Here is a 24,044-nt window from a genome sequence, read left to right as displayed (position 1 = left end):
GTTTTGGTTGATACGTCAATTCATAGTTTCATTATTGAGAAAAAGAAATCAATTTTGAAAGTATTTGTCCTCAACTAACAAAAATAATGTAATGATGTATTATTGGACCCACTCAAACATGGAAGAAAACACAATCAAAGAGAAAGACAATGATATACTTGAATCACAAGGCTTATAGTGAGTAGAGTATCTAACTTCACAACTTTAGCAGAAACTTCCAATTAATAATCATAGGCTGCTAGCAACAGCTAACACAATTACAGTAAATAATTCACTCATCCTTGGACTCCTACTACTCCTATTTATCTTTTCAGTTGTGTTTTCCTCATTTTCGGATATATGGTTGGCAATGAATGCCCTTAAAACAGTGACCAAAACCAAACTCGAAAACGAAAAAACAAAATATAATCAATTTATCCGTGTACTATTCCTTCGCGCCCACCATTTCTTCTTCGCTTTCTCAGCTGAACCATCTTCACTTCCAAGTTTATGTAAAATGACTTTGGTTTCACGCAGTCTTGAACCATAATCCTTTTTCCATGCTTCAAACATCTGTTTTAACCTTCTAAGCTCTCTGTCAGGGCTCAAACTTGCTTCAATTTGACCAGATTTTACCTCAACCAAGAACTTGGCATCATCGCCAAATACTTGACTTCTCTGCTCAAATTCTTCAGCCATTCGACTTATAACACTCAAACCGGCACTCATTGATCTCGCCCCATTGCTTTCTTGGCGCCTGTGATTACTTTCCATGTCCCAGCTGTATTCCCTCTCTTCACTTGCATTCACAGATGCATCTGAATTTCTTTCGGAGTCGTCCATAGCAAGGCTCTTCTTTGCAATGGAGAGGCTAGATTGTAATGATCTCATTTGTTTCTGCCACACTTCTTCCATGGATTTCATCTTTAATTCATACTCAGACCATCTGCTCTCATACTGTTGAAGACGTTGGTGAAGGATGTCGTTTTCTTCTTCTTTCTCTCTCAGGGCAGCTTCAGCCTTAAGTACCCGGCGCTGTAATTCTGCTAGGAAAGATGACTTTACCAGAACCTCACCTGACTCGCTAGTCTGTATAGGCATTCAAGACTGTAAGTCACAAAAGATGGAAATCTTACAAGCAATCCATGAGTCTGAAACTAAAAGGAGAATACCTTCAAGCCTCCGGATTTCAACAATCCAATATCTCCTGAGCATTTTCTGACTAACGAACCACGAATGACTGCAAAAAGTAGCAAATATAATACCAACAAAAAGACAGTTATCCACATTACAACAAATTATATTGTTTTGAAATGTATAAAATTATCTTCAACAACAAAATACACCACAACGACTTTTGGTGTTCTCAGTTTATAGAGTAAACATATATTTGCATTTAAAGAACATAAATTCTTACATGATTGTATAACAACTACGGCATCATTAGCAGCCTTCAGTCTGATTCTTGAAAAAACCATTTTCATCCACTTCTGTATAACAACAGCAGCTCTATATCTCTGAAGTAAAGCTACATACCCCTTTCTGCTTCTCTCTCCTCTAATAACTGCATGAATAGGTAAGAAATTGTTACATCTTTTATACTTTTTAAGGAACATGAAATGCTTAAAGAATTAGGTGGAGAAGGGAAATACATGACTGAAGGATAGTGATTCCTCCTGAAAGCTCCTTGCGGTAACAACGAGCTCGGTAACCCCTGAAAGAACTTTGCACACGTAGAATGCCATGGAGAGTACGATTTCGAGTATCTTCAAGCACTCCAATCTACGACCATCAGCAAAGCAGCATATCAAAGACAACACAAAAGACAGTAGTAAATATAGTTGAAACTTGGGCTTTGATGATTTAACTATTGCAACAGTTTAAAGAATACTTCAAAAGCATATTCAGCACCACGAGGAGGAGGAAACATGGACCAAATCATCATACAGAAGAGGAAGCAAAATCATCTCAAAACAATTATGGCATCCTTTCAATTCAGAGACAAATTTGGAAGAGGTGAAGTTTTAAGTTGGGGTCCAATTATTAAACTATTGCAAGAGTACAAAGTTGAGCTGTGGTGTAGGATAAGGAGCGGCTTAGACTTCAGCGATAAAAATGACAAGAAAGAAGGAAGGAAAATAATTCAAAAGAGGAATACTTTCAGTATTTCACCACCCTAACTGATTACCATGCCAAGGCAGCTGGCGAAAAAAAGGCAATAACACTGAAAATTTCACTAGAATATCTTCAAAAAGGAAACCAATAAATTAAACTTCACCATAGTTTAATAAGTAAAACCCAATTCTCAAATTATAGGCTTAACCACAAATACTATCAATCTTATCATTCTTTGCCAGTACTCAGTACACTTTCATATACTAGGTTTCTTAACTATGTATGATGCAGAATACAGTGCCTAAAACTAATAGCATTAGTCAGTAGGCACCACCACAGCAATTCAAATGAAATAATCATAATATAATTTGCATAAGAAATCATATAGACATCTATTTATTCACCTGCCCTGTTCTGAAAAATAATTTTGTGTAGCCAACTTGATACATCTCAGGCAAAATGTTAAACTGATGAAGAATTGCAACAGAGACACTAAGTGGATCCTGAGATGCCACATTCTCAAGGAGAAGAAAACCATATCTGATCCACAAATAACAAACCAATAGATAAAGGTTAGAAATGTGCAAAAGATGCTGGAACGAACAAAGAGAGTAACTTGAAGGATAATGATCACCACAGTTCCTCTCACTGTAATCATACCTTCTGGCAAACTTTTGGTGAGACATTCTAGTTGGAAAGCCTGATTTTGATATTCGAACCACTTCCAGGACTCCACAACATCTCAATTGCTGCAGCACGAGTCCTTGCTCATACGATCCTGGTGATTGGAGGTTATTGGGCTTAATGCAGCGAATGAAATGTGGGGTAGTGATTTCTAATCGTTGCATCAGTTGGAATAATTGACCCTGGATGCCCACAGAAACAACTTCTAAAGTTAATTGAAGCAAGATAAGGATCCTAAACTATTATAAAAAACTGAAAATTAAGGTGCATTTGGTAGGGGTTACAGTGGAAGAGTATTGGAGTGGGCCAGGGAGAAGAAGAGAGTTGATAATTGTATTAGATAGAATGCACAGTTTTATACAGTCTTAACCCCACCCCCTCCACTACTTCCACTTGCACTTCTACAGACCACTAATAGTCACTGGCCCTGTTTGTTCAGTAAAACATGTGATGTAAATTGATTATCTGTTTAAAAGAATAATTTGAAGCATCCTGGTCCCGGTAGGTATATATTTGATGGTTTGATCAGAATAATAAATACCAATTATATCATCAAGAGCAGACTAGAGGATGAAGTCTAGCAATACATTGAATGCAAGGCTGGGAGAACCAAAACATTATGGTTTGCCCAAGTGTAAGACAAATTCATATAGGTTATGTCTAGGAGAAGTTTATAATTAAGGTTGTGTACCTTGAATTTCGTGGCAACACTTAGCTTTTGGGAATCTGCCCCACCTGACTTGTGTAAGGCACCAACTACAGGCTTCTCAGACTGAGTAAGCATTTGGGATGCAAATATCTGAGGAAGATGACATGTGCTTGAGGAGAGAAGCTGGATGGAGTCCAAGTGCAATAGGTCCCGGTTCTTTTCCAAGAATCCAGTTGTATCATAAGTGACCTGAGGAGAAGAACAAGTAAAATTATCAAACATTCAGACAGGATGAACAAACTTAAAATGGATAAGAAACAAGTAACCCTTTGCTTTTAAGAAAAAAATGATAGAAAGTTCATTGAAATTATCCTTATCTACTGTCCTAGAAACAGCCTCTTTGGTTGAGGGTAAGGCTGCATACATCTACCTTCCACAAACTCTACTAGGTGACAGCCTCATGCATTGCCCTTTTTTATCGTTATCTACTGTGTGGAATTGTGTGTTATGTTTTGCGTGTGTTTGACATCAGGATGTCAAACTGAATGCAATTTAACACACTTATTGAAATATTCAACATTCATATTATAATGCAATTTGCAAGCAATTTGGACAAACAGATTGAAATCCACCATATATAGTTATATGAAGGTCAGCACATTAATACCTCCCCTGCATAATGAGACACAGTAAAGGCTCTGTCTCGTTCTCCTTTGAAGCATGAATTAGAATTCAAATGCTGCTTAAGCTTGTTGGCAAATGTTAAATCTGTGCCATTTGGGAATGTGGACTCCTCGTCTAACAGGGATAGTAACCCCAGTGGTTTCTGCATATATATCACAAGCAAGGGTTATGGCAACAGAATTTCACATTTCTAATCAGAAGCCTAAAATCATATCCAAAAATATTTAGCTTAAAAAATGGAAGTATAGCTAGATATATGACAGGTTTAGAATATATACAAAATAAACTGTAAATTAACATCTTTGTATCTTAGTTATATGAAAGTGACAGACAGTGTCAAACATGGTATGGAGTTATGGACATGGTGCCTTCATAGTTCATACAAAGTACAACATTACATGATAGACGTCAATCCCAAAAGTTCCTCAAATTCAATAGAGCGTCACAATATGTGTGGTTTCAAATAACAATGCACCTAAAATAGTGTTTCCTTGGAAATTTTAAGTTGTTTTCTATATCACTACAAGGGCAAACAGGAGAAAGTTGCATTGCAAATAAAACAATGCATATAGCCCACCGGAGCCAAACAATACAGCAAATTCTCCCATCGCTTCCATATGCACTAACAAGCATGCTGAGATTACACAATAAGTGACAAGGAAGCTCTATACCTTTTCAAAAAGATTAAGGCAGCCTTGGTTGTCCTCAAATTCAACTTTAGCCCAATCGATGCCATCTTGTATATATTCCTGGAAAAAATAGAAAATAATAAAAAACCATTAGAGGATGTTTACCTTTCGCATGTAAGCATATAATTTTTCTTATAGGAAGGCAATCGGTAATTTTAAAGGAAGTACAGCAGATGGTCACTGACTTATTTAGGAACTTGCTTCATTAACAGCTTCCAAGACTACAGTGACATATCACTCCTTGAAAAGAATTAAATAATTTTTTTGGGGAAGTTGACTTGAGTTACATGTCCTGAACTAAGAGGTCACTATTTTCTCGTTATTACCAGCCAACTTTGGAGATAGTAAGCACCAATGTGTGTGGTTTTGTCAAATCAGTTTGGCAAAAACAAAGCTTGATTAAAGAGACAAATAGTATGTAGTATGTGTTAACCCCTAAATGGAAAAAACCATAAATTTTAACCAATTCAGTACAATATCCTCAAAAGGCTATTGGTAGTTTTCTAAATATCAAACCTCTGAGCACTCTTTGAACACAGGATCCAAAAAGAAGCAGCATGGGTTTTCCTCCCAAAGGAAAGGTAACCTGCTACCTGGAGTCCTGGACTTAGTCCATGTAGATGAGGTGGGTGAGGATTTATGTGGAGGTCAGAGGTTCAAACCATTATAAAGTTTCAATGCATTCACTCAAATAAAAATATAAAACAGAAAGCCAAGTGCAAGGAAAAAAATATCAGCAACAATTTGATGAAATTAAATTGTAGTTGACAAGATTTTTGACCAAGTGGCTCCAATAAACAAGAAAATAAGTATGTATCCAGCATTAATTAGTAAAGTGCATCTTGATCTTAAATCACTAAATGAACTAACAATCACTACACCCTCACTTTAAACTTTAGAGACAAGTTTGCTTTAGAGTTTTTTCCAAGAATTTCAACATACAAAGAATACTTATGAGTGATTTCAAATCCTCTTAATATAATATGTTGTTTATTATTTATTTCTTTGTTAGAAAAATATAAATAAAACTTTTTAAAAGCACAACAACTTAACACGCAATTAATCCAGAGTCTTCACTACATTCCATGGTGTTTTAGCTGTTACGGATTAAAAAACATTGCTGGGCAAAGCACAATGCAAGTTGAGGAGAAGAAAAAAGTTCTGTAACAAGATCATAGAGTAATCACAAAGAACAAGGCAGCCACAATGATGATGCTCGTGCTTATTCACATTTTCAATGGGAACTATTGGATTAAAAAAGCTATACAAGCATCATTTATCGTGGTATTGTTAAGAAGCCAGATTATAGGTGATGCATACCTCCTGTTCTAACTTGAATAAATGACGATTGAAGTGTTGTTGTAATCTTTCATTTGCATAGTTTATGCAGAACTGCTCAAAACTGTTTCTCTGCATATATAAAAGGCACAGCATCAACAGATAAAATATTTCAAAAATCAAACAGGATAAAGATGGTATGATAGATTAATGAAAAGGGGAGTAAAGGTTTAATATAAACATACATTGAATGATTCAAAGCCATATATATCTAGAATGCTGATTGATCTGCCTGTGCGTCTTTTGCCAACAGCAAGTGATTTGTTTATTTGTTCAACCAGCCAATCAAACAAACATGCATATATTGACTTTGCCAAAGCATCTCTTGCATCAATAGCCTAAATGATAGAAAATGTAACATTTAACACAAGCCCAGTCATTGTTACTACTATACTATGTGCAGGCAGGAATGATTCATACTTAAATACTAAATGGGACAACTAAAGAAGTAAAATTGAATAAGGAAATGTTCATTACCAAAGAACATTTCTTTTTATAATTCCCTTCTAATAACAAATTTGTATATGCTGATTGAGAAATGCAATACACCTTCACAATCCCAAGATCTTTCCCTCCTGGGAAGTTGCATTTTTTCCATACTTAGTTATAGACGAAGGTAAATGTCAACTGTCATTTTACCTGAGATAGAGTTAACTTTTGGACGATATTATCATTACCAACTTTCATTTTTCGAGTTGATAAAGTCAACTTGAGGTCTTCAATATCACAGCCAATCAACTTGGCAACGCTCAACAGCCCTTTAAGAAGTCAAGAAGAAAAATTCATCTATAAGTGAGGTACTCTTGATTAACTTATAACATAATAAGACATCCAATATATAATCTAAACCAAGGTGCCAGAAACTAGGCATCAAATGCACCATATGTAAATTAAATTATCATGTGAAAATGAAAACAAGTTGAAGTTACTATATAATCCTTACATCATAACTCATGTGCAGCAAAATCAACCAATGACTATACCAAGGAAAAAACAAAGAGAAACTGCAACATGCTAAAAATTATTCTACTCGAGATTATGTTGTGGAAGCCAAAAAAAAATTCAAAACCAATCCAAAGTCTACAACCGTACAGAAGCTTTCCCAATTCCCATAAACCAGGATGTTCATGGTAAAAGAAACACTGTAATTTAACTTGTACAACTATGGCAGCTTTCTTGTGCTAATATCAATGCTTTTGCAAAAGCTATAAAGACAAGCAAGGGATGCTATTCCAAAAAGTATGCAATATGTGGGTCTATACTCTATAGTAGGTAGCCTCGCCTTGCATATATATATATATAGGGAGCTACTCAAGTGAGAACACTTCTCATATAAAAATTGTGAGAACAATAGATCTGAGCCTTACAAATAATCATAGATGGTTAGGATTAAAAGTTAGTTATTGATCACATTATAGTCATGTGCATGTATCTTTTAATCTTAACCATTCAATCAAGATCAAGTGGTCCATACTAACTGTTCTCATTTCTCACAATAGTGCATTGTTCTCACATGAGTAGTTCCCTATATATATATACACACACACACAAGAGGCAGATTCCACAACTTCAACATGTGACCCTTAGGTCATATGGCAATAACTCCAACTGTTGCAACAAGGATCCCTATTTCTTATTGTATATAATAAGACTGATGGTTAATATGATTCTTTCTATCTGTTTGTATAAGTACATAAGATGTATTGCATCGCAACAAGGATCCAGATTTTCTAAATAATGACAGACACGTATCCCCTTTGTAACCTGCAACCGATCATACAACAACAACCCAGACTTAGTTCCACTAAGTGGGGTTGACTACATGGATTAAACAATGTCATATGCTCTATCATAAATCATGTCTGACAAAGCATATTTGCAACCTATCATGGAGCAAAAAATCTATGCTGTACATTCTATCAGTAGACACTTTGGAGAATTCTTACCCTCATCTTCAACAGCTTGAACATGATTTTCATTATCAACCACAGCAAATGATATGTTCCCTAACCATAAAACTGCAGCAAGCATTGCAAATACATTCTCCTGGTCTTCTTTGCTAATGTGGACAACATCCAGAGCTTCCTTAAAATTGGCAATAGCATAAAAAAGTTCAATGTATGTCAGTGAAGTGGTTGTTTCAAAGTCAAGTCATCAGTCGAAATAAAGGTAAAGATAATCGTATGGTATAAGCCCATAAGGATACAGCTCATATGAAAATGAAAAGTAGAGTGTACCTTGACTATACGAAATTCTTCTGCATCATTAACACCAGTAATTGAATAACAATTGCTCTGATTTAGATATTTATAGTCCTCCACACTTTGTAGATTTAGCTTCTCTGAATCATAAAATGAAATAAAAATCAAACACAATAAAATGCGGAAGGAAAATACACAAGAATACAGGTCTTAAAATTTTCAATAGAAGACATATCAATATTACATTATTACAAGTCTAAAATGCGTAAGTTATTATTGAAATCAAATACTATACATGTGAGGTCATGTTATAACTTCTATGTACTTCATTAGTTTGTAATTATGTTGCCTTATTCTCCTTACTAGTGAGAGGTCAAAGTTGAAGTTCCTTTACTAATTGAGTCAAAAGGAACTAAATGCCAAATTGGTCTTACAATGCATAAAGTCATTTAAAAATTTTGAGTTTACACTTTACAATAGCTTTTTCTATTGGTCTTACAATGTTTCCCCACACTCCAAAATATAAAATTAGCATGCTTAAGCCAATGGATACAGTGGTCTGACCAAACCATCTTCCACACTTTAAAAGTGTACCCATGAAAAGATGGACATTGAAGAACAAAACAAAACCAAAAGTTTTACAAAACAAAACAAGAGCTTTTTACAATGGAGAAATCATATATTTTAAGGACATCCTCAAATAAAAACTCTAAATAACAGAGACTTAACAATAATCCTTCATGTGCAACAAATATATTATTATATTAGCAAAATTACAAGTTTAAAAGCCAATTACCCCTGAGAGAGGATGGTGCTCCAGCACATAGCTGATAAAATATATGATATGACCTTTCCCCTTCATTGCATTGGACTACTCTAGACTGTTCACATACCAAATAAAACTAGTGTCAATTGATGTAATATGAACACAGCTTGAAACATAAAACTAGCTCAGAAAATGGATTACCTTTTCCAGCAAAACTATTAATGGTATGATCACGCCGGCAGCATCACATAGGTTCAACATAGAGACACAAACATTCAATATGCTTGGTTAGAAACTTATGGCAGACACAGAGACATGTGGTTTCAACCAAATTCAGTAGCAGAGTACTAGACATACATGTTTGAATATTAGCACCGGATATTTTTCCAGTTTCACTGAAGTGAATCTCAATGAGCTTTCCCTGTGGTACATTCAATTGAATTATAAGAGACAGCGTCAAAAGAATATAACATCAAAACCGTCAACAATGGGTTAACTAAAAGAATTAATATGATCAATGGGAAATCTTACAAAACGACTTGAGTTGTCATTTCTCAATGTTTTCCCATTACCAAACGCTTCTAGTATTGGATTGGTCTTTAATATCTCATACTCTATTCCACTTCCACCTCCAAGGGTGGCCAAGTATTGCATTGCTATTTTTGCTGTCTCAGTCTTCCCTGCTCCACTCTCACCACTGAATATGTACATGATATTAATTATTATAGGTCCCAATTCAAACGCAATAAGGGGCACACAAGGTTAAGGAAAACACCAAGATGATCTTGAGTCTTGGCATTAACAACAAAAAATTCTGGTGGGGCATGAAAAATGTATTATTTCCATCTTGAGTAATACTTAACCAGACCACACATGGGAGCATGGCACACTGGGTCACCCCTTAGTTTTTTAGAGGGTAAAAAGTAAGACCAGTGTTCATGATATACTTGCACAAGTTGCAACAAAAAATCTTAGATTGGAGCATCTTATAGAGACACAAGAGCTTGTGATTACAGTAGTGCATAAAAGGAGAATTCAGCAAACAATACTGACCTTATAATAATAGATTGATTAACTTCATCTGGAAAACAAAGCAATAGTCAGCGTAAGAAGCTATTGCTTAAAACAAATGGACGTGGATGTAACTTCTAAAACTTCATCCATATATGGAAGTATAACAGGAGAAATAAGTTACCCCGCATCATTTCTCGCATGGCTGTGTCTGTTATGGCATATACATGAGGGCTTTCAATTGCTTTACGCTTGTAGGCTTCAATATAATCATTACCATACAGAGGAACTTTCTTAAAGGGATTTATAGCAACCAAAACAGGGCCTGCTTTTGTCTGAATTGCACACAGATTATTTACATAGATGTTATAATTAGATAACAAAATTATGAAAAAACTTAGGATAGATAAGGACTTACATAAATCATATTTTGATTGTATCTATATTGCAGGTTGTATAAGACTGATGGTTCGTTTAAATAACTAAGTTGCATGAGATCATCCACTCCGTCAAGAATATCAGGATTTGCCGGTACCAAAGTTTCGTCTTTAACCTTTGAAAGCTATAATTTTAAAGGGGGAGTACAAATTAATCAGACCAAAAATAGAGGCACCATTGATCATGAATACTAAAACAGCATATCTTACCTTCCCATCAGACAGTGTAATGACAGATTCAGTTCCAGAAGTTGTTATTATCTTCACCAGCTCCCAATTCCCATTTGAAAGTTGAAACCAAGACTGAAGCTTCTGAAATACATAATAGTGAACTACAGTTTATAAATCCTATCAAAACAATGAAGAATGCATTCCCTCTCCATTAAAACACACAGTTTCACACAAAACCATTAAATGAGGATAGAAAGAAGAAAGGTGAACACACGTCTCTAATTTTATGAGTATTATTTTTTCCAAGACACAATCAGATATGAGAGATAAAAGGAATTGATTCCATGAAAAGAAGAAATCCCAAAGAGATGAATAATGGCCCTGCTTCAGTTTTCAAACCACCACTTATGGATCTTGTGTTAAAACAATGGTGAACAAAAGAGACGGCAAAAGATAAATATGAATGACCAGGGCACCTTAGTGTATGAATTTATAAATGTTTCCTAGTTTACAAAATAATTGATGGGACCAATTATCAAATCATGTCCCTCACCTGCATTATCTCATACGTATTTTCAATGTTTCGACTTATTCTGATCATGTTCCAAATCTAAAACTCATACCAAATTCAGAAAGTACAAACTTTGAATTTTTAAGCCATGTGAATCCAATGCTTTCCTATCATTGTTTATCTATCTTTAACACTTGCATGTTTAATAAATAATTACCCACTCAGAATTAATATTCACCATTTTATGGGCTTAAACTGACTTTCTGTAAGTCATATATTCCTCTACTACTGCTAGCTCGGGCGCTTACAAACAACTCCCGTGACTTGGAACCATGCACCACAGCAATTATAAAACATCTATACTAAAGGTTGAATAAAAATGGCAAAAAAGTCATGTCTGATCTAAACATATCTAACTGAATAGTTAGATAGCAGCACAATTAACCGAAATCCGAAGCCAAGAGTACCTTCTTTGAAGCATAAGGAGTTGTATCATTCCACTTGCTCTCCCTAGAGGATGTTGAACTTGATGGGAGAGGCAGTGAAACATCAGCATCCAATGGCCTGTCTTCTAATGAACTACCTTTTCCACCATATGGCGAGTCCTCATCAAAAATATCCATGCCACCAGCACGGCCCTGAACTTTGTTCGAATCCTCCCCAACTAGCACACTATTTCCAGAACTACTTGATCCAATTGGAGCAACACTTGTCAATTTACCATTTCCATGTTTTCCCACAAGACCTGGGCTTGAATTATTAGTAAACTTGAACTTCGGTGGCAACGATTTAATGGACTGAAAGACTGGCGATACAGTAGATGTCTCAGACATCTTCCCTTATAAAGCTCTGCCACAACAAAGAAAGGTTACCACCAACAATTGCAATAGCAAAAAGAGATTTTTTATAAAAAAGTTAACTTTTTTAAGCAAATGGGCCTATAAAACTTTAAATTATGACCCCATTGATTGGCATAATCAGATAACCATAGAGGGGACCCTAGCTCAAGATACATACTCTACTGTCTTGTGATCCAGACTAAAAGTAGCAATGGACACGTTGAACTTGAAACTCATTCCTAGCTGTAAAACTCAAACTCTTCAAACCTAACATAGCAACAAACCCCACATAACCTAACCTAAGGACCCATGCAATAGGAACTTTTGATGTTAATAGAACCTAAGAACTTCTGGATCTGATACTTAAACACTTATGGATTTGAAATTTGAAAATGGTGCAAGATTTACACAAAAAACAGATCTTTTGTTGAATAAAAACTACCCCATTATGGGAAAACAACAAATTAAGAAACAATGCTTATTGTCTTCATTTCTAACTCATCTATCTATCACCAACTAGAGAATGCTCAAAATGGAAAGCAAAAAACAAACAGAATCAATCACCTAACTGATTTAACCGATTTCAATTAAGCATCTGATTCACTAACCTCAGAAAAAAAAAGCAGAAGAAGGATTAAGTAAGTGGTTGAGTGAGTCAGGACTAAAGAGAAAACAAGAACAGTGATGAATACTTTGAGTATGGTCTTAAGCTTTTTTTCACTGTTTAAACACAACACAATAATAATAACAAAAAGAGAGAGGGAGATTAATTTTAATTATAGCTTAAATTTTTAGCTACTGCTTTTTTACTTTTGTTTATTTTTCCTCTTTATTTTTTGACCATCAACTTTTGGATAAGTCAACGTAGATAAAGTTTATGACTCTAAAATTTATACATTAGTATAAAGTTTTTTACACTGCTACAATATTATTTATCATTGGTGATTTGTATTATTTTTGTGAGACTTATAATTAATAAATTAATGATTTATTGATAATATAAAAGACACTGTGAATAAATACATATTAAATCTAAAGTTTATTTATGATTATAATTTTTTGATCTTATGACCATTTCAAATTTGCTGAAATAATTTAAATTTGAAGTTGATATATAGTTGCGCGTTTTTCTTTGCCAACCGAATTTGAAAATAAAATTGAGCTAGTCACATCAATTTTGACGGTGTCATGACGAAACTACCCCTGTCTGGTGGCGGTTTCAATTTCAAGCAAAAAGACTATAAAATAATAAATGCCATTTCATTACAATTTGAATATCATGTTCTCAATTAATAATTACATTAACTTAGTATATTCCTCTTACGTTAGATTTAACCAATAATTTGTTTGTTGTTCTGTCTCACATCCATAATATATTTTACCTTTTAGGTAGGGTGCCAAATCAAATTATTTATACGTTGCTATCAAATACCAATTAAGTAATTAGATCTTCATGGGTTTGTATCATAAGCTATGTATAAATAATATTTTGTCCGAAAAAATATATACGCTAATAATATATGAGTTTTATATGTTATCAATTTATTATTATATCATTATTCAAAATATATACGCTGACATTATTTATGATATTTGATGAGTGAATTAATTCATTGATCATAATTGTGAGATTTTTGACGAAATTGCATCGTTATCAACGAAGTTTGACTTAATTCTCTCTCTTCCAAGTGTAGCATGTGTGTTTTTGGGAGGAAATTCAAGCTTATATATTATCCTAATGTTCATTATCTACTGGAAAAACTAACCTCGTTTTAAAACCAACTCAGTTAAAAATAATTGATTCCAAAAATAGTAGATAATATTTTCAAATAAATCTTGCTTCATATACCAAAGATTTAAATGTTGAAATTATCATAGTTTGATTCCTGAGAACGACACTTATTGAAAAAGACGGTCACAAATTCCGACAAAAAATGATTAGTTCTCTTCCCATAAGGTAAATGATACTATTAATACTACCAAAATATATAATATATAAGTTATTCTCCTAAAATAGGATATACGAATACGGACAAGAACAAATTTTATAATGATCACCCAAACTATACTATGATATCAAACATTAAAATGCTTTAAATATTTTGTTGGTACCATTAAACCTTTGGTGTTACTTGAGAAATAAATAATAATGAATGGAGAGACATATAAAAAGTTGGAGGTCCAATGATTTGAAATTGGTAGCGTGTGAACTAGATTGGAAGAGTGTAATGATGTTAGTAAGTATGGGATACATATCTGTTGTTCTATAAGTTGTGTCATTACATGTACCATTAATTATAATTGGTCAGAAAAATAATTAACTATTAATTTTTTAACTTAAATAGATTTTTTCAACCAATGACAAGTTAGTGACACATGTAATGACACAACTTGTGAGACAACAGATGTGCTTCCATAAGTGTGGGAGTGAGAGCTTGTGACTGTGATTGCGTCTCCTTAAATATAAGCCCTACTGTCCCCTTCTCACATGGAAAACTTTTACTTTTTTTATTACCTATATTAAAGGAATTAAGAGCGTGTATAATAGACCAAAAAATAATGTGAAAAAAGAAACCATACCCAAATAAGGCTTTCTTACAACTACTATAGAAATACTTTTTATCTTAGTTTAGAATGTGTCTATGTAGAATAATGTTATAAGTAGGGAGTTGATATGTGAAATCAAAGATATGGAGATCTTTCAAAGCACATGACTTTTATTTTAGTAAAGAGAGAACATGTGAACTATAAATTTAGTAAGAGACACTCTAATTCTAGTTAAAGGTGAATGATTTAAGAATATTAAAACTTTACCACATAATTATGGAAAGTTTGCTACATAAGTATAGGACACAATCTTATATAAGAACAAATTTTGTATGCATAATTGTTGATAAAATGATATTATGCATACGTGAAATGATGTATGCGTAAATGTGTATAAAACATAACATTATCCACAAACAATTTCAAGCATGTAATGAAGGATTGACAATCATGATTCATGAATCTGCAATGAAATAAATTATGTTATTCAATGAATCCCATAAAAAAATATGTTAATCAAAGCTCAAATGATTCAGCGGTTTATTGCCAAACAATAGCTCAAAAACCATTTGGCCTGAATTGCCACAACAACCCTCGGTTTTATGGGTGAACATCTGCTATCCCATAGAAGTGTACCACTCCATATGTCATTATTTATGATTGGTCAAAAAAATACTTCATCATTATTTTTTAACTTACATGCATTTTTTACAACCAATCACAATCAGTGCCACATGGAGTGGCATACTCTGTGGTACAGCAGATATGCTCCCGGTTTTACAGGTCAGGACATTTGTATGCAACAGAAGACCCAATAAAAATACACATAAGATGACCTCAGATATAAATTAAAGGAAGCAAAAAAGTGGAATTAACTTTTGCAACTTGAGTACTGATACACCTATAATATGCTTCTTACAGCATAGTATTCATATGTTGATAAAAGTCATCTGTAATCAGCACCAACTGCATCAATAATGGATTTGAAACCATCTCTTTCCAAGCACTCAGCTAATTCAGCCTAAAACCAATTTAATACGAATGAGAATTTTGGTGCATACAAAAAACAAAGTTAAGTCATCAACCATAATCTTTAACATGTGCAAGATTAGTAATACCTTTATCTGAGGAATAAGTGCAGGTCCCCCATAAGCGAATGCAGTGTAGAGCTGAACAAGAGTTGCACCGGCTCGTATTTTCTTGTATGCATCCTCTCCACTAAATTGATATGCAAGGCAGAGAGAAATGGCTGTGTGATTTAATTTTGTCTTAAATCATAAAAAGAAAACTAAAAGATGTATAGCTATAAATCAACTAAACTGGTGAAGAAGTGACAGAATAATGGGTATTTTTACCTGCTAATGCCCCCACAGCCAATCAAAGGGATCCTGCCCTGATATAAGCAAACCACAGAAAAGAAACAGCAGCTTAAGACAAGGTAAACTAGACAGCAGAAAACATGAGCTCTAAGTATTTTATTTATATGGCATCTTAATATGGTGCTTATAAGTGATACAATAGCAACCTAGGATACAGTATCTCTTTCACAATCCAGATATAAAGGTGGGATACACTAGAAAAGCTCTTATCACAATAATGTTTACAAATCACAATATTTTAACCAACAAACATACCCTTGTCAAGATATACATATCCTTCAAGATATTGGTAGAGAGATTGAAGAGAGGCTTCCCACTCAAGCCACCAGTTTCTGAAGCCACTGGATCACTACTGACAGAATCTGGTCTCGAAATAGTTAGTGACACATGTAATGACACAACTTGTGAGACAACAGATGTGCTTCCATAAGTGTGGGAGTGAGAGCTTGTGACTGTGATTGCGTCTCCTTAAATATAAGCCCTACTGTCCCCTTCTCACATGGAAAACTTTTACTTTTTTTATTACCTATATTAAAGGAATTAAGAGCGTGTATAATAGACCAAAAAATAATGTGAAAAAAGAAACCATACCCAAATAAGGCTTTCTTACAACTACTATAGAAATACTTTTTATCTTAGTTTAGAATGTGTCTATGTAGAATAATGTTATAAGTAGGGAGTTGATATGTGAAATCAAAGATATGGAGATCTTTCAAAGCACATGACTTTTATTTTAGTAAAGAGAGAACATGTGAACTATAAATTTAGTAAGAGACACTCTAATTCTAGTTAAAGGTGAATGATTTAAGAATATTAAAACTTTACCACATAATTATGGAAAGTTTGCTACATAAGTATAGGACACAATCTTATATAAGAACAAATTTTGTATGCATAATTGTTGATAAAATGATATTATGCATACGTGAAATGATGTATGCGTAAATGTGTATAAAACATAACATTATCCACAAACAATTTCAAGCATGTAATGAAGGATTGACAATCATGATTCATGAATCTGCAATGAAATAAATTATGTTATTCAATGAATCCCATAAAAAAATATGTTAATCAAAGCTCAAATGATTCAGCGGTTTATTGCCAAACAATAGCTCAAAAACCATTTGGCCTGAATTGCCACAACAACCCTCGGTTTTATGGGTGAACATCTGCTATCCCATAGAAGTGTACCACTCCATATGTCATTATTTATGATTGGTCAAAAAAATACTTCATCATTATTTTTTAACTTACATGCATTTTTTACAACCAATCACAATCAGTGCCACATGGAGTGGCATACTCTGTGGTACAGCAGATATGCTCCCGGTTTTACAGGTCAGGACATTTGTATGCAACAGAAGACCCAATAAAAATACACATAAGATGACCTCAGATATAAATTAAAGGAAGCAAAAAAGTGGAATTAACTTTTGCAACTTGAGTACTGATACACCTATAATATGCTTCTTACAGCATAGTATTCATATGTTGATAAAAGTCATCTGTAATCAGCACCAACTGCATCAATAATGGATTTGAAACCATCTCTTTCCAAGCACTCAGCTAATTCAGCCTAAAACCAATTTAATACGAATGAGAATTTTGGTGCATACAAAAAACAAAGTTAAGTCATCAACCATAATCTTTAACATGTGCAAGATTAGTAATACCTTTATCTGAGGAATAAGTGCAGGTCCCCCATAAGCGAATGCAGTGTAGAGCTGAACAAGAGTTGCACCGGCTCGTATTTTCTTGTATGCATCCTCTCCACTAAATTGATATGCAAGGCAGAGAGAAATGGCTGTGTGATTTAATTTTGTCTTAAATCATAAAAAGAAAACTAAAAGATGTATAGCTATAAATCAACTAAACTGGTGAAGAAGTGACAGAATAATGGGTATTTTTACCTGCTAATGCCCCCACAGCCAATCAAAGGGATCCTGCCCTGATATAAGCAAACCACAGAAAAGAAACAGCAGCTTAAGACAAGGTAAACTAGACAGCAGAAAACATGAGCTCTAAGTATTTTATTTATATGGCATCTTAATATGGTGCTTATAAGTGATACAATAGCAACCTAGGATACAGTATCTCTTTCACAATCCAGATATAAAGGTGGGATACACTAGAAAAGCTCTTATCACAATAATGTTTACAAATCACAATATTTTAACCAACAAACATACCCTTGTCAAGATATACATATCCTTCAAGATATTGGTAGAGAGATTGAAGAGAGGCTTCCCACTCAAGCCACCAGTTTCTGAAGCCACTGGATCACTACTGACAGAATCTGGTCTCGAAATGGTTGTATTTGATATAATCTGAACAGAATAAATTAATTAATTAAGAGCAAATAATATTTCACAATTTAAATCTTTGTGCTCTGTCTACAATTTGAAATTAGTGATAGAGCAGAGAGGCACCAGTCCATCCAAGTTAAGAGCCAAGGCAACCTATAAGCAAAGTATAAAGTGTTATACAGCATATAAGATGATGAGGATGGGAGAAATACATTAACGTATTACATGCTGCATACTTACTGCAGCAATATCTTCAAGGTCTTCTTTTGACAAATCTGGAGCAATTTTTACCAACAATGGAGGTGGGCCCTCCTCACCCCATTGCATTTCATCACGGGCAGCTTGAACCTTCAAGAGAAAGCAAATTTTATGGGAGTCAGTCTCTCAAATATTCAAGCAAAGAAACATATGGAGAAAGCTTCACATCCTAGCTTCTACCTTCTTCACAAGATCCTTCAATTGCTTTCTTCCTTGAAGCATGCGCAAACCAGGGGTATTGGGTGATGAAACATTAATCACCTAGAAAAGGATAAAAACATTAAGCCAAACAGAATTCTCAACAATTTGCAGTAAGCTGCATGGATATTTGACTTCGAAAAATAGAATCCCCAAATCAATTGTCTTTCACCACCTATTCCTATATAGACACATGCTTCCCTTCCACTTGATCAATTATTTCAACATTTTTTTCTTTTGTCCATCTACCCATAAACCAAAGTTTCCTACATTGATTCTTGTCCTCTAGTTAATGCAGAGCATGATGGTAGACCACCAATTTATGATTAAGTATGTTATTGCTTGTGGATTCAGAAGTGTTAGAGATATTAATAGAAGTCATCATTGGGGTTTCTCCTTACGAATAAAGCTTCTAGGATAGTTGGTTTTTTTTACATGCTTGCATAGGTTCTTTGACCAATTAGTCATAATGTAATCCTAGCTGGCCCCATTCTTTTAATTAAATTGTAATTTTAGCACAGAGTATGGGCAGACCTGTGCTTCATCCACACTTCGCCCTCAGGATTTTATAACAGCTTGAGCTTCAAGGATAGTTAGTATGTTTAATGGGACAAGGAGGTTTAAGCAAACAGTAAATGCAATGATCCTGGGTGTAAATATTTTATTTTTTCAGCCAAAACATGTTTCCAAACCTCTCTTCCCTCACCAACCAACAAATTTGTAGGAAAACTTTTTTCAATTTGTTTGATTTTATGTGCATGATCAAGCAGATGCTAGACCACACACTGTCAAAGTTCAAAATTTAATCTATACGGAACATAGATGCTTTAGACATAATCATAAGTTGCTAACAAAGGGATTGCAATGATTTTTTTATTTCCGGCTAAACAAATAAAAATGCATGACATGCTTGCCAACCTCAATAAATAAGGAACTAACTACATGATGTGCTATCTGACTGCATGAGTTAGCCAACATACATGTTAGATATGATGAGGTGCACGATTTTTATCTCTAACCTGCACTCAGTTATACCAAGAGAGTGTTATCGCACATAAGTTTCCTGTCTTTTCTTTTCTTTACTATAAGAGACAAATAAGCCAAGAACACTTACCAAGTAATCAGCGTACTGGGACAATGTATGAACTCCTTGAACATAGTCTGCTGCAGCATCTTCACTTGTTTTGTTCTTTCCAAGATTGACACCGAGAATGCCAGGGCCAGCTTTTCCACCCTGTTTGACTTCATTATTAGGAGAAGTTGAAGTGCTCGAGGTTTCATCTAACTTCCTCTTGCCATGCTGAGCACCCAACCGCTTTGCGACAGCAACAATTCCCTCACTATTAAAGCCACATCTATTTATAATAGCACTGAAATATAGATAACATAAACAAAAGTTAAGAAGTCCATGACATCAAAAATTAACAACTTTCATATCTCCAATAACCTTCTGCAATGTTTTTAAGTGGTTAAAAGTAAAAAAGAAAATAAAAAACAGATACAAACGATTAATCAGAAGCAGAAGGATTAAAAATAAAAATAAAAACCCATACCCTTCACTTCGCAACCTGAAGATACGAGGCTTTGGATTACCATCCTGGGGGACAGGGGTAACAGAGCCAACCTCCACAAAGCCAAAACCCAAAGCAAGTAAACCATCTACAGCCTGTGCATTTTTATCAAAGCCTGCAGCAAGGCCTAATGGGTTGGAGAACTTTCTTCCCCAAACTTCTAGCCCTAAGCTTGATGGGTCGGGCCTCTTCTCCCTTGGAACCCAACCACGAGCTGCAGCTGAGACAGCTAGTGTATGTGCAAACTCTGGATCCAAAAGAGCGAAAAAAGGATTCACAAGTGTTGTTGCTGAGAATAACCATCCACTGCAAAGAAGATAGCCCAAAATCTGGGTCATTCATATATCCATCTCATTTTGGAACCAAATATTATCAATCATTTTTTTCTCTAATAAAAACATTTATTCATTCTGCATAAGTAAAATTGCAAATTGTTGATGATTACAATTACAACCAATAAGCAGTAAACGCATATAACTACACATAGAGCTTGTTTTTTTCCTTACAGTGAAAGCAAAATATTGTAATATATTAAATGCAGAATTAGAGAAGCATTGTAAAATAGTGAAAGTGTAAAGTGAAGTACCAGAAAGTAGCTTCATCGACAGTACTTGCATAAGCTCCACCCGCTATAACTAAACCTAATGCAGCTCCTGTGAACAACCTTCCCTGGAATTGAAAATAATCAATGTAAACAAATTAGCATAGAAGTTAACACAAAGTTGAGTGTATAAGTTCCAAGTAACATGTAAACTAGAAACTCGATCAACGATTACATAAACATAATGCATATTTGAATAAAAGAACGTACAAAAGGATTCAAAAAATTCATACTTTCTTGGAATAATGAGCAGTGTTAGGAAGAGATTGCGGTGAAGAAGAGAAACATCTAGAACGAGGAAGTGGATTAGAAACAATCCTTTTGATGAAGTAATCTTTGAGTAATTTTCTAGAAGAAGACCACGCGGCCATGAAGGAAGAAAAGCGAGAGAGAGAAAAATAGAGAGATTGTGAGTATAAAAGTGATTCCGGCGCTGCTTAATTTTTAAGCTTAAACCTCTTCTACCTCTTCTCCTTCTCCTTCCTTCCACTGATCAAACCCCAATGGGTTCAAGCCCATTTCATGTAACTGATACCCGGCCCGGCCCGGCCCAACGTTACTGTGACCTCATACCCGATATTTTCATTTCCATCTTAGCTTTGCAACCAATGATATCCTAAATTCTATTTTAATTTCTAATTGTTTTCTCTATTAATTTGAATTTATATACAATGATCCATCAAAACTAACAAACTTTTAAATATGAATGGAAGTGATTAATTTGAGTGAATTTAAATGTGAAGTATTTTTCGACTCAATTAATGTTTATGGGTTTTAGAATAGATTAATAAGCTAAAATACGTTGTTTATTGTCTAAAAGACAAATGAGAGCTTTGAATATATTTATATAAAGAAATTAATTGTAGTATATATAATATTTATATACTAAGATACAAACTATTTTTAAGTAATCATTGTAGAATACTTTTAAAATATATATGTATATATATATATATATCCATGATAATATGTTTATATTTAAATATTTTTACATGTTATGACATACCAAAAAGGTTTAGGCTGTGTAGTCAATATAAACCATGGTTATTAGAATTGAATTGTCTGGTTCGACTTATCGACCTTCGACTGGTTATGTATGTAATTATAGACTACCCTCTAAATTGAAATTTATTTCAAACTGTTTCTGGCCATCTTTAATTCAGTTTAAGCATATTATACTAGATAAAGGCAAAATAACCCGATTTGTTAGATAAGTCGATCCAACTATTTAAAATTTTTAATTAAAAACCACAAAACAAAAAAGTAAAAGCCTCAAAAGGGTATGGAACATACCCAAAAAGAAAGAAATAAAGATAAATAATAAAATCTTGGTGTCATCATTGTGCATCGTTTTGTTGTCATTGCCATTCATAGTTGTCTTGGTTCAAAACCATTCACATCGTTTCATCGTTCACTGCTATCACCTTTCATTATTTGTGGCTTTGTGGTATGAAGTTCTCCCCTAGTGTAATACCTTTAAACATTAACTTCCTTTAAATAGTGTCATTCAATACGTTCATTGTTTGTGTTTTGTGCTTTGAGTCTTTGACTACCTTATAGACTTATAGCCTTATACAACACATACACTGATACAGGTGGTAACTACAAAAGTATGACCACAACCTGCATGTATACTACCTTAGATATTTTTTGGTTTTACGGGTCGGTTCTTTTTTTAAATAATTTTAGTATTTAATTTTAATGCAAAACATTATTTTATTCATTTATTTTAATTAATAATATATAATACATAAATATATTATATTATGATGCTGTCCAATTCGACGAGACAGAGGTCAGGTTTCATAATATTGATATAAAATTAAATTTATATTATAAAATTTAAACATATTTCCCATAAAGAGAATAATATATCTTTTCATATCATGAGATAATTTATCTCCTCTGATCAGTAAAAATGTGACATGTATGCTATTTTGTTTATTTTAAAAAATATTTTTATAGAAAATGATGAAATATGACTTATATCATGATTTTATTGACAGAAGAAGATAATTTATCTTCTTATACCAAGAGATACTCAATTAACATAAATTAATAAGTTAGAAATGATATAATAGTAACACTTGTTTATGACATTAATGAAAGAGGTAGAGATGTAAAAACACTATTATTAATTAGTCATAAATGTTATAATAGTAAAATTTGGTTATAATATTAATGACCCGTTTGAGTCTTTCATCTAATTAAATTTGTATCAAAATTATATTGATTTAGTTCGTCTCGGACAATTTAAATATAAAATCAGCGACTTGGATGGTTAAACTAGTTGTACTATTTGAGTTAATGAAAAATATAATTTAAAGAACAATCAAAACAATATTTATCATATCTTAACTTATATTATAACAAAATTTTCATTGTTTAATTAAATTTTAATTTATGTGCATTTTTTGTTGCAGCTAAAGCATAATACTTGTTATTTGATGATTTTTTTCAATTTGTTTGTGATATTTTATAGCAATAAAATATTATTTGTTGGCTATTTAATTGGGTACGATAATATTTTTAATTTTAAAATATAGTATTATTAAATAATATGATTTTTTTTAGAATTTTTAATATAAATAAAGTTAATCGGTCCAACCATTGACTATTGATCCAACCAGTAGCTCGTTGACTTAGTGTACTGACCGAGTTATTAGAGTTTAATAATACTGTGTAAGAGCCATTTCTTTATAATAGGCATTGAAAATGATATAAGTAAAGCAAAAAGTTATAATATTAAAATTTTGAATATTTTTACTAGTAGTTTATACATATAAATATGGTAAAAAAGTTTGTAATAAATGTATGATATAAATGAATATCAAAAAGTTTGTTTGGGTGTATGTATAATCGAATAAACTTGTGAACTTTATAATTGATTTAATTCTGATAAAATTATTTAAGAACAATTCATCTGGGTGAAGAAGTAAATCAATCTAAATAATAAATTTGTAAGTAATATCAAATTAGATGATTTAGTATGATCCATCCTCTTGAACAGTAGAAATCTGTATTAACTTAATGTTCAATTAAATTCAAGTCCAATGATTCAATCTTTAAAAACAACACTTGTTAAATAATAATCTACATATCTCTCC

General features: G+C 33.4%; 3 protein-coding genes across 5 annotated transcripts; all 3 read right to left on the bottom strand.

The window, feature by feature from the left end:
* On the bottom strand, positions 187-12,807 carry LOC109336255 (myosin-1-like). Of its 3 annotated transcripts, none has more exons than XM_019572742.1 (24): positions 12,687-12,807; positions 11,703-12,087; positions 10,764-10,865; positions 10,535-10,678; positions 10,301-10,451; positions 10,159-10,186; positions 9,637-9,802; positions 9,463-9,526; positions 9,307-9,320; positions 9,136-9,220; positions 8,376-8,479; positions 8,085-8,223; positions 6,778-6,896; positions 6,324-6,476; positions 6,121-6,210; positions 4,783-4,860; positions 4,095-4,253; positions 3,470-3,676; positions 2,755-2,960; positions 2,499-2,634; positions 1,632-1,761; positions 1,397-1,543; positions 1,152-1,219; positions 409-1,068 (listed from the first exon to the last, which is right to left on the bottom strand). In XM_019572742.1, the coding sequence occupies exons 2-24, from the start codon at positions 12,066-12,068 to the stop codon at positions 409-411; spliced, it is 3,516 nt and encodes a 1,171-aa protein (XP_019428287.1). In that variant the 5' UTR covers positions 12,069-12,087; positions 12,687-12,807. The 3 variants fall into 3 exon arrangements, with proteins under 3 accessions (XP_019428288.1, XP_019428287.1, XP_019428286.1); XM_019572741.1 differs by having other exon boundaries at positions 11,703-12,084; positions 12,683-12,806; XM_019572743.1 differs by lacking the exon at positions 12,687-12,807 and having other exon boundaries at positions 187-1,068; positions 11,703-12,068.
* Positions 15,466-16,369, bottom strand: LOC109335300 (dihydroorotate dehydrogenase (quinone), mitochondrial-like). The gene is made up of 4 exons (XM_019571432.1): positions 16,256-16,369; positions 15,977-16,014; positions 15,740-15,839; positions 15,466-15,642 (listed from the first exon to the last, which is right to left on the bottom strand). The coding sequence occupies exons 1-4, from the start codon at positions 16,271-16,273 to the stop codon at positions 15,568-15,570; spliced, it is 231 nt and encodes a 76-aa protein (XP_019426977.1). The 5' UTR covers positions 16,274-16,369; the 3' UTR covers positions 15,466-15,567.
* Positions 17,403-21,401, bottom strand: LOC109336748 (dihydroorotate dehydrogenase (quinone), mitochondrial-like). Its single transcript, XM_019573545.1, has 11 exons — positions 21,171-21,401; positions 20,923-21,005; positions 20,319-20,642; positions 19,880-20,135; positions 18,748-18,828; positions 18,550-18,657; positions 18,433-18,462; positions 18,193-18,330; positions 17,914-17,951; positions 17,677-17,776; positions 17,403-17,579 (listed from the first exon to the last, which is right to left on the bottom strand). Exons 1-11 carry the CDS (start codon positions 21,306-21,308, stop codon positions 17,505-17,507), a joined length of 1,371 nt encoding a protein of 456 aa, XP_019429090.1. The 5' UTR covers positions 21,309-21,401; the 3' UTR covers positions 17,403-17,504.

This window comes from Lupinus angustifolius, chromosome LG20 (assembly GCF_001865875.1).
Source record: "Lupinus angustifolius cultivar Tanjil chromosome LG20, LupAngTanjil_v1.0, whole genome shotgun sequence".
In the NCBI taxonomy this organism is placed as follows: Eukaryota; Viridiplantae; Streptophyta; class Magnoliopsida; order Fabales; family Fabaceae; genus Lupinus; species Lupinus angustifolius.
The sequence above is the reverse complement of the archived record's forward strand: the minus strand, read 5'-3'. Positions and strand labels throughout refer to the sequence as shown.

Coding starts and splice junctions, on each gene's coding strand:
- LOC109335300 (XM_019571432.1), bottom strand. Junction 15,840..15,976: donor GGCTGTGGGGGCATTAGCAG/GTAAAAATACCC, acceptor ATATCAATTTAG/TGGAGAGGATGCATACAAGA. Junction 15,643..15,739: donor CACTTATTCCTCAGATAAAG/GTATTACTAATC, acceptor AATTGGTTTTAG/GCTGAATTAGCTGAGTGCTT.
- LOC109336255 (XM_019572742.1), bottom strand. CDS start 12,068: ATGTCTGAGACATCTACTGTATCGCCAGTCTTTCAGTCCATTAAATCG. Junction 10,187..10,300: donor CATGCGAGAAATGATGCGGG/GTAACTTATTTC, acceptor TTTGTTTTCCAG/ATGAAGTTAATCAATCTATT. Junction 6,211..6,323: donor ATGGCTTTGAATCATTCAAT/GTATGTTTATAT, acceptor TTATATATGCAG/AGAAACAGTTTTGAGCAGTT.
- LOC109336748 (XM_019573545.1), bottom strand. CDS start 21,308: ATGGCCGCGTGGTCTTCTTCTAGAAAATTACTCAAAGATTACTTCATC. Junction 21,006..21,170: donor CTGCTCATTATTCCAAGAAA/GTATGAATTTTT, acceptor TTTCAATTCCAG/GGAAGGTTGTTCACAGGAGC. Junction 18,829..19,879: donor CCCAGTACGCTGATTACTTG/GTAAGTGTTCTT, acceptor ATCCTTTTCTAG/GTGATTAATGTTTCATCACC.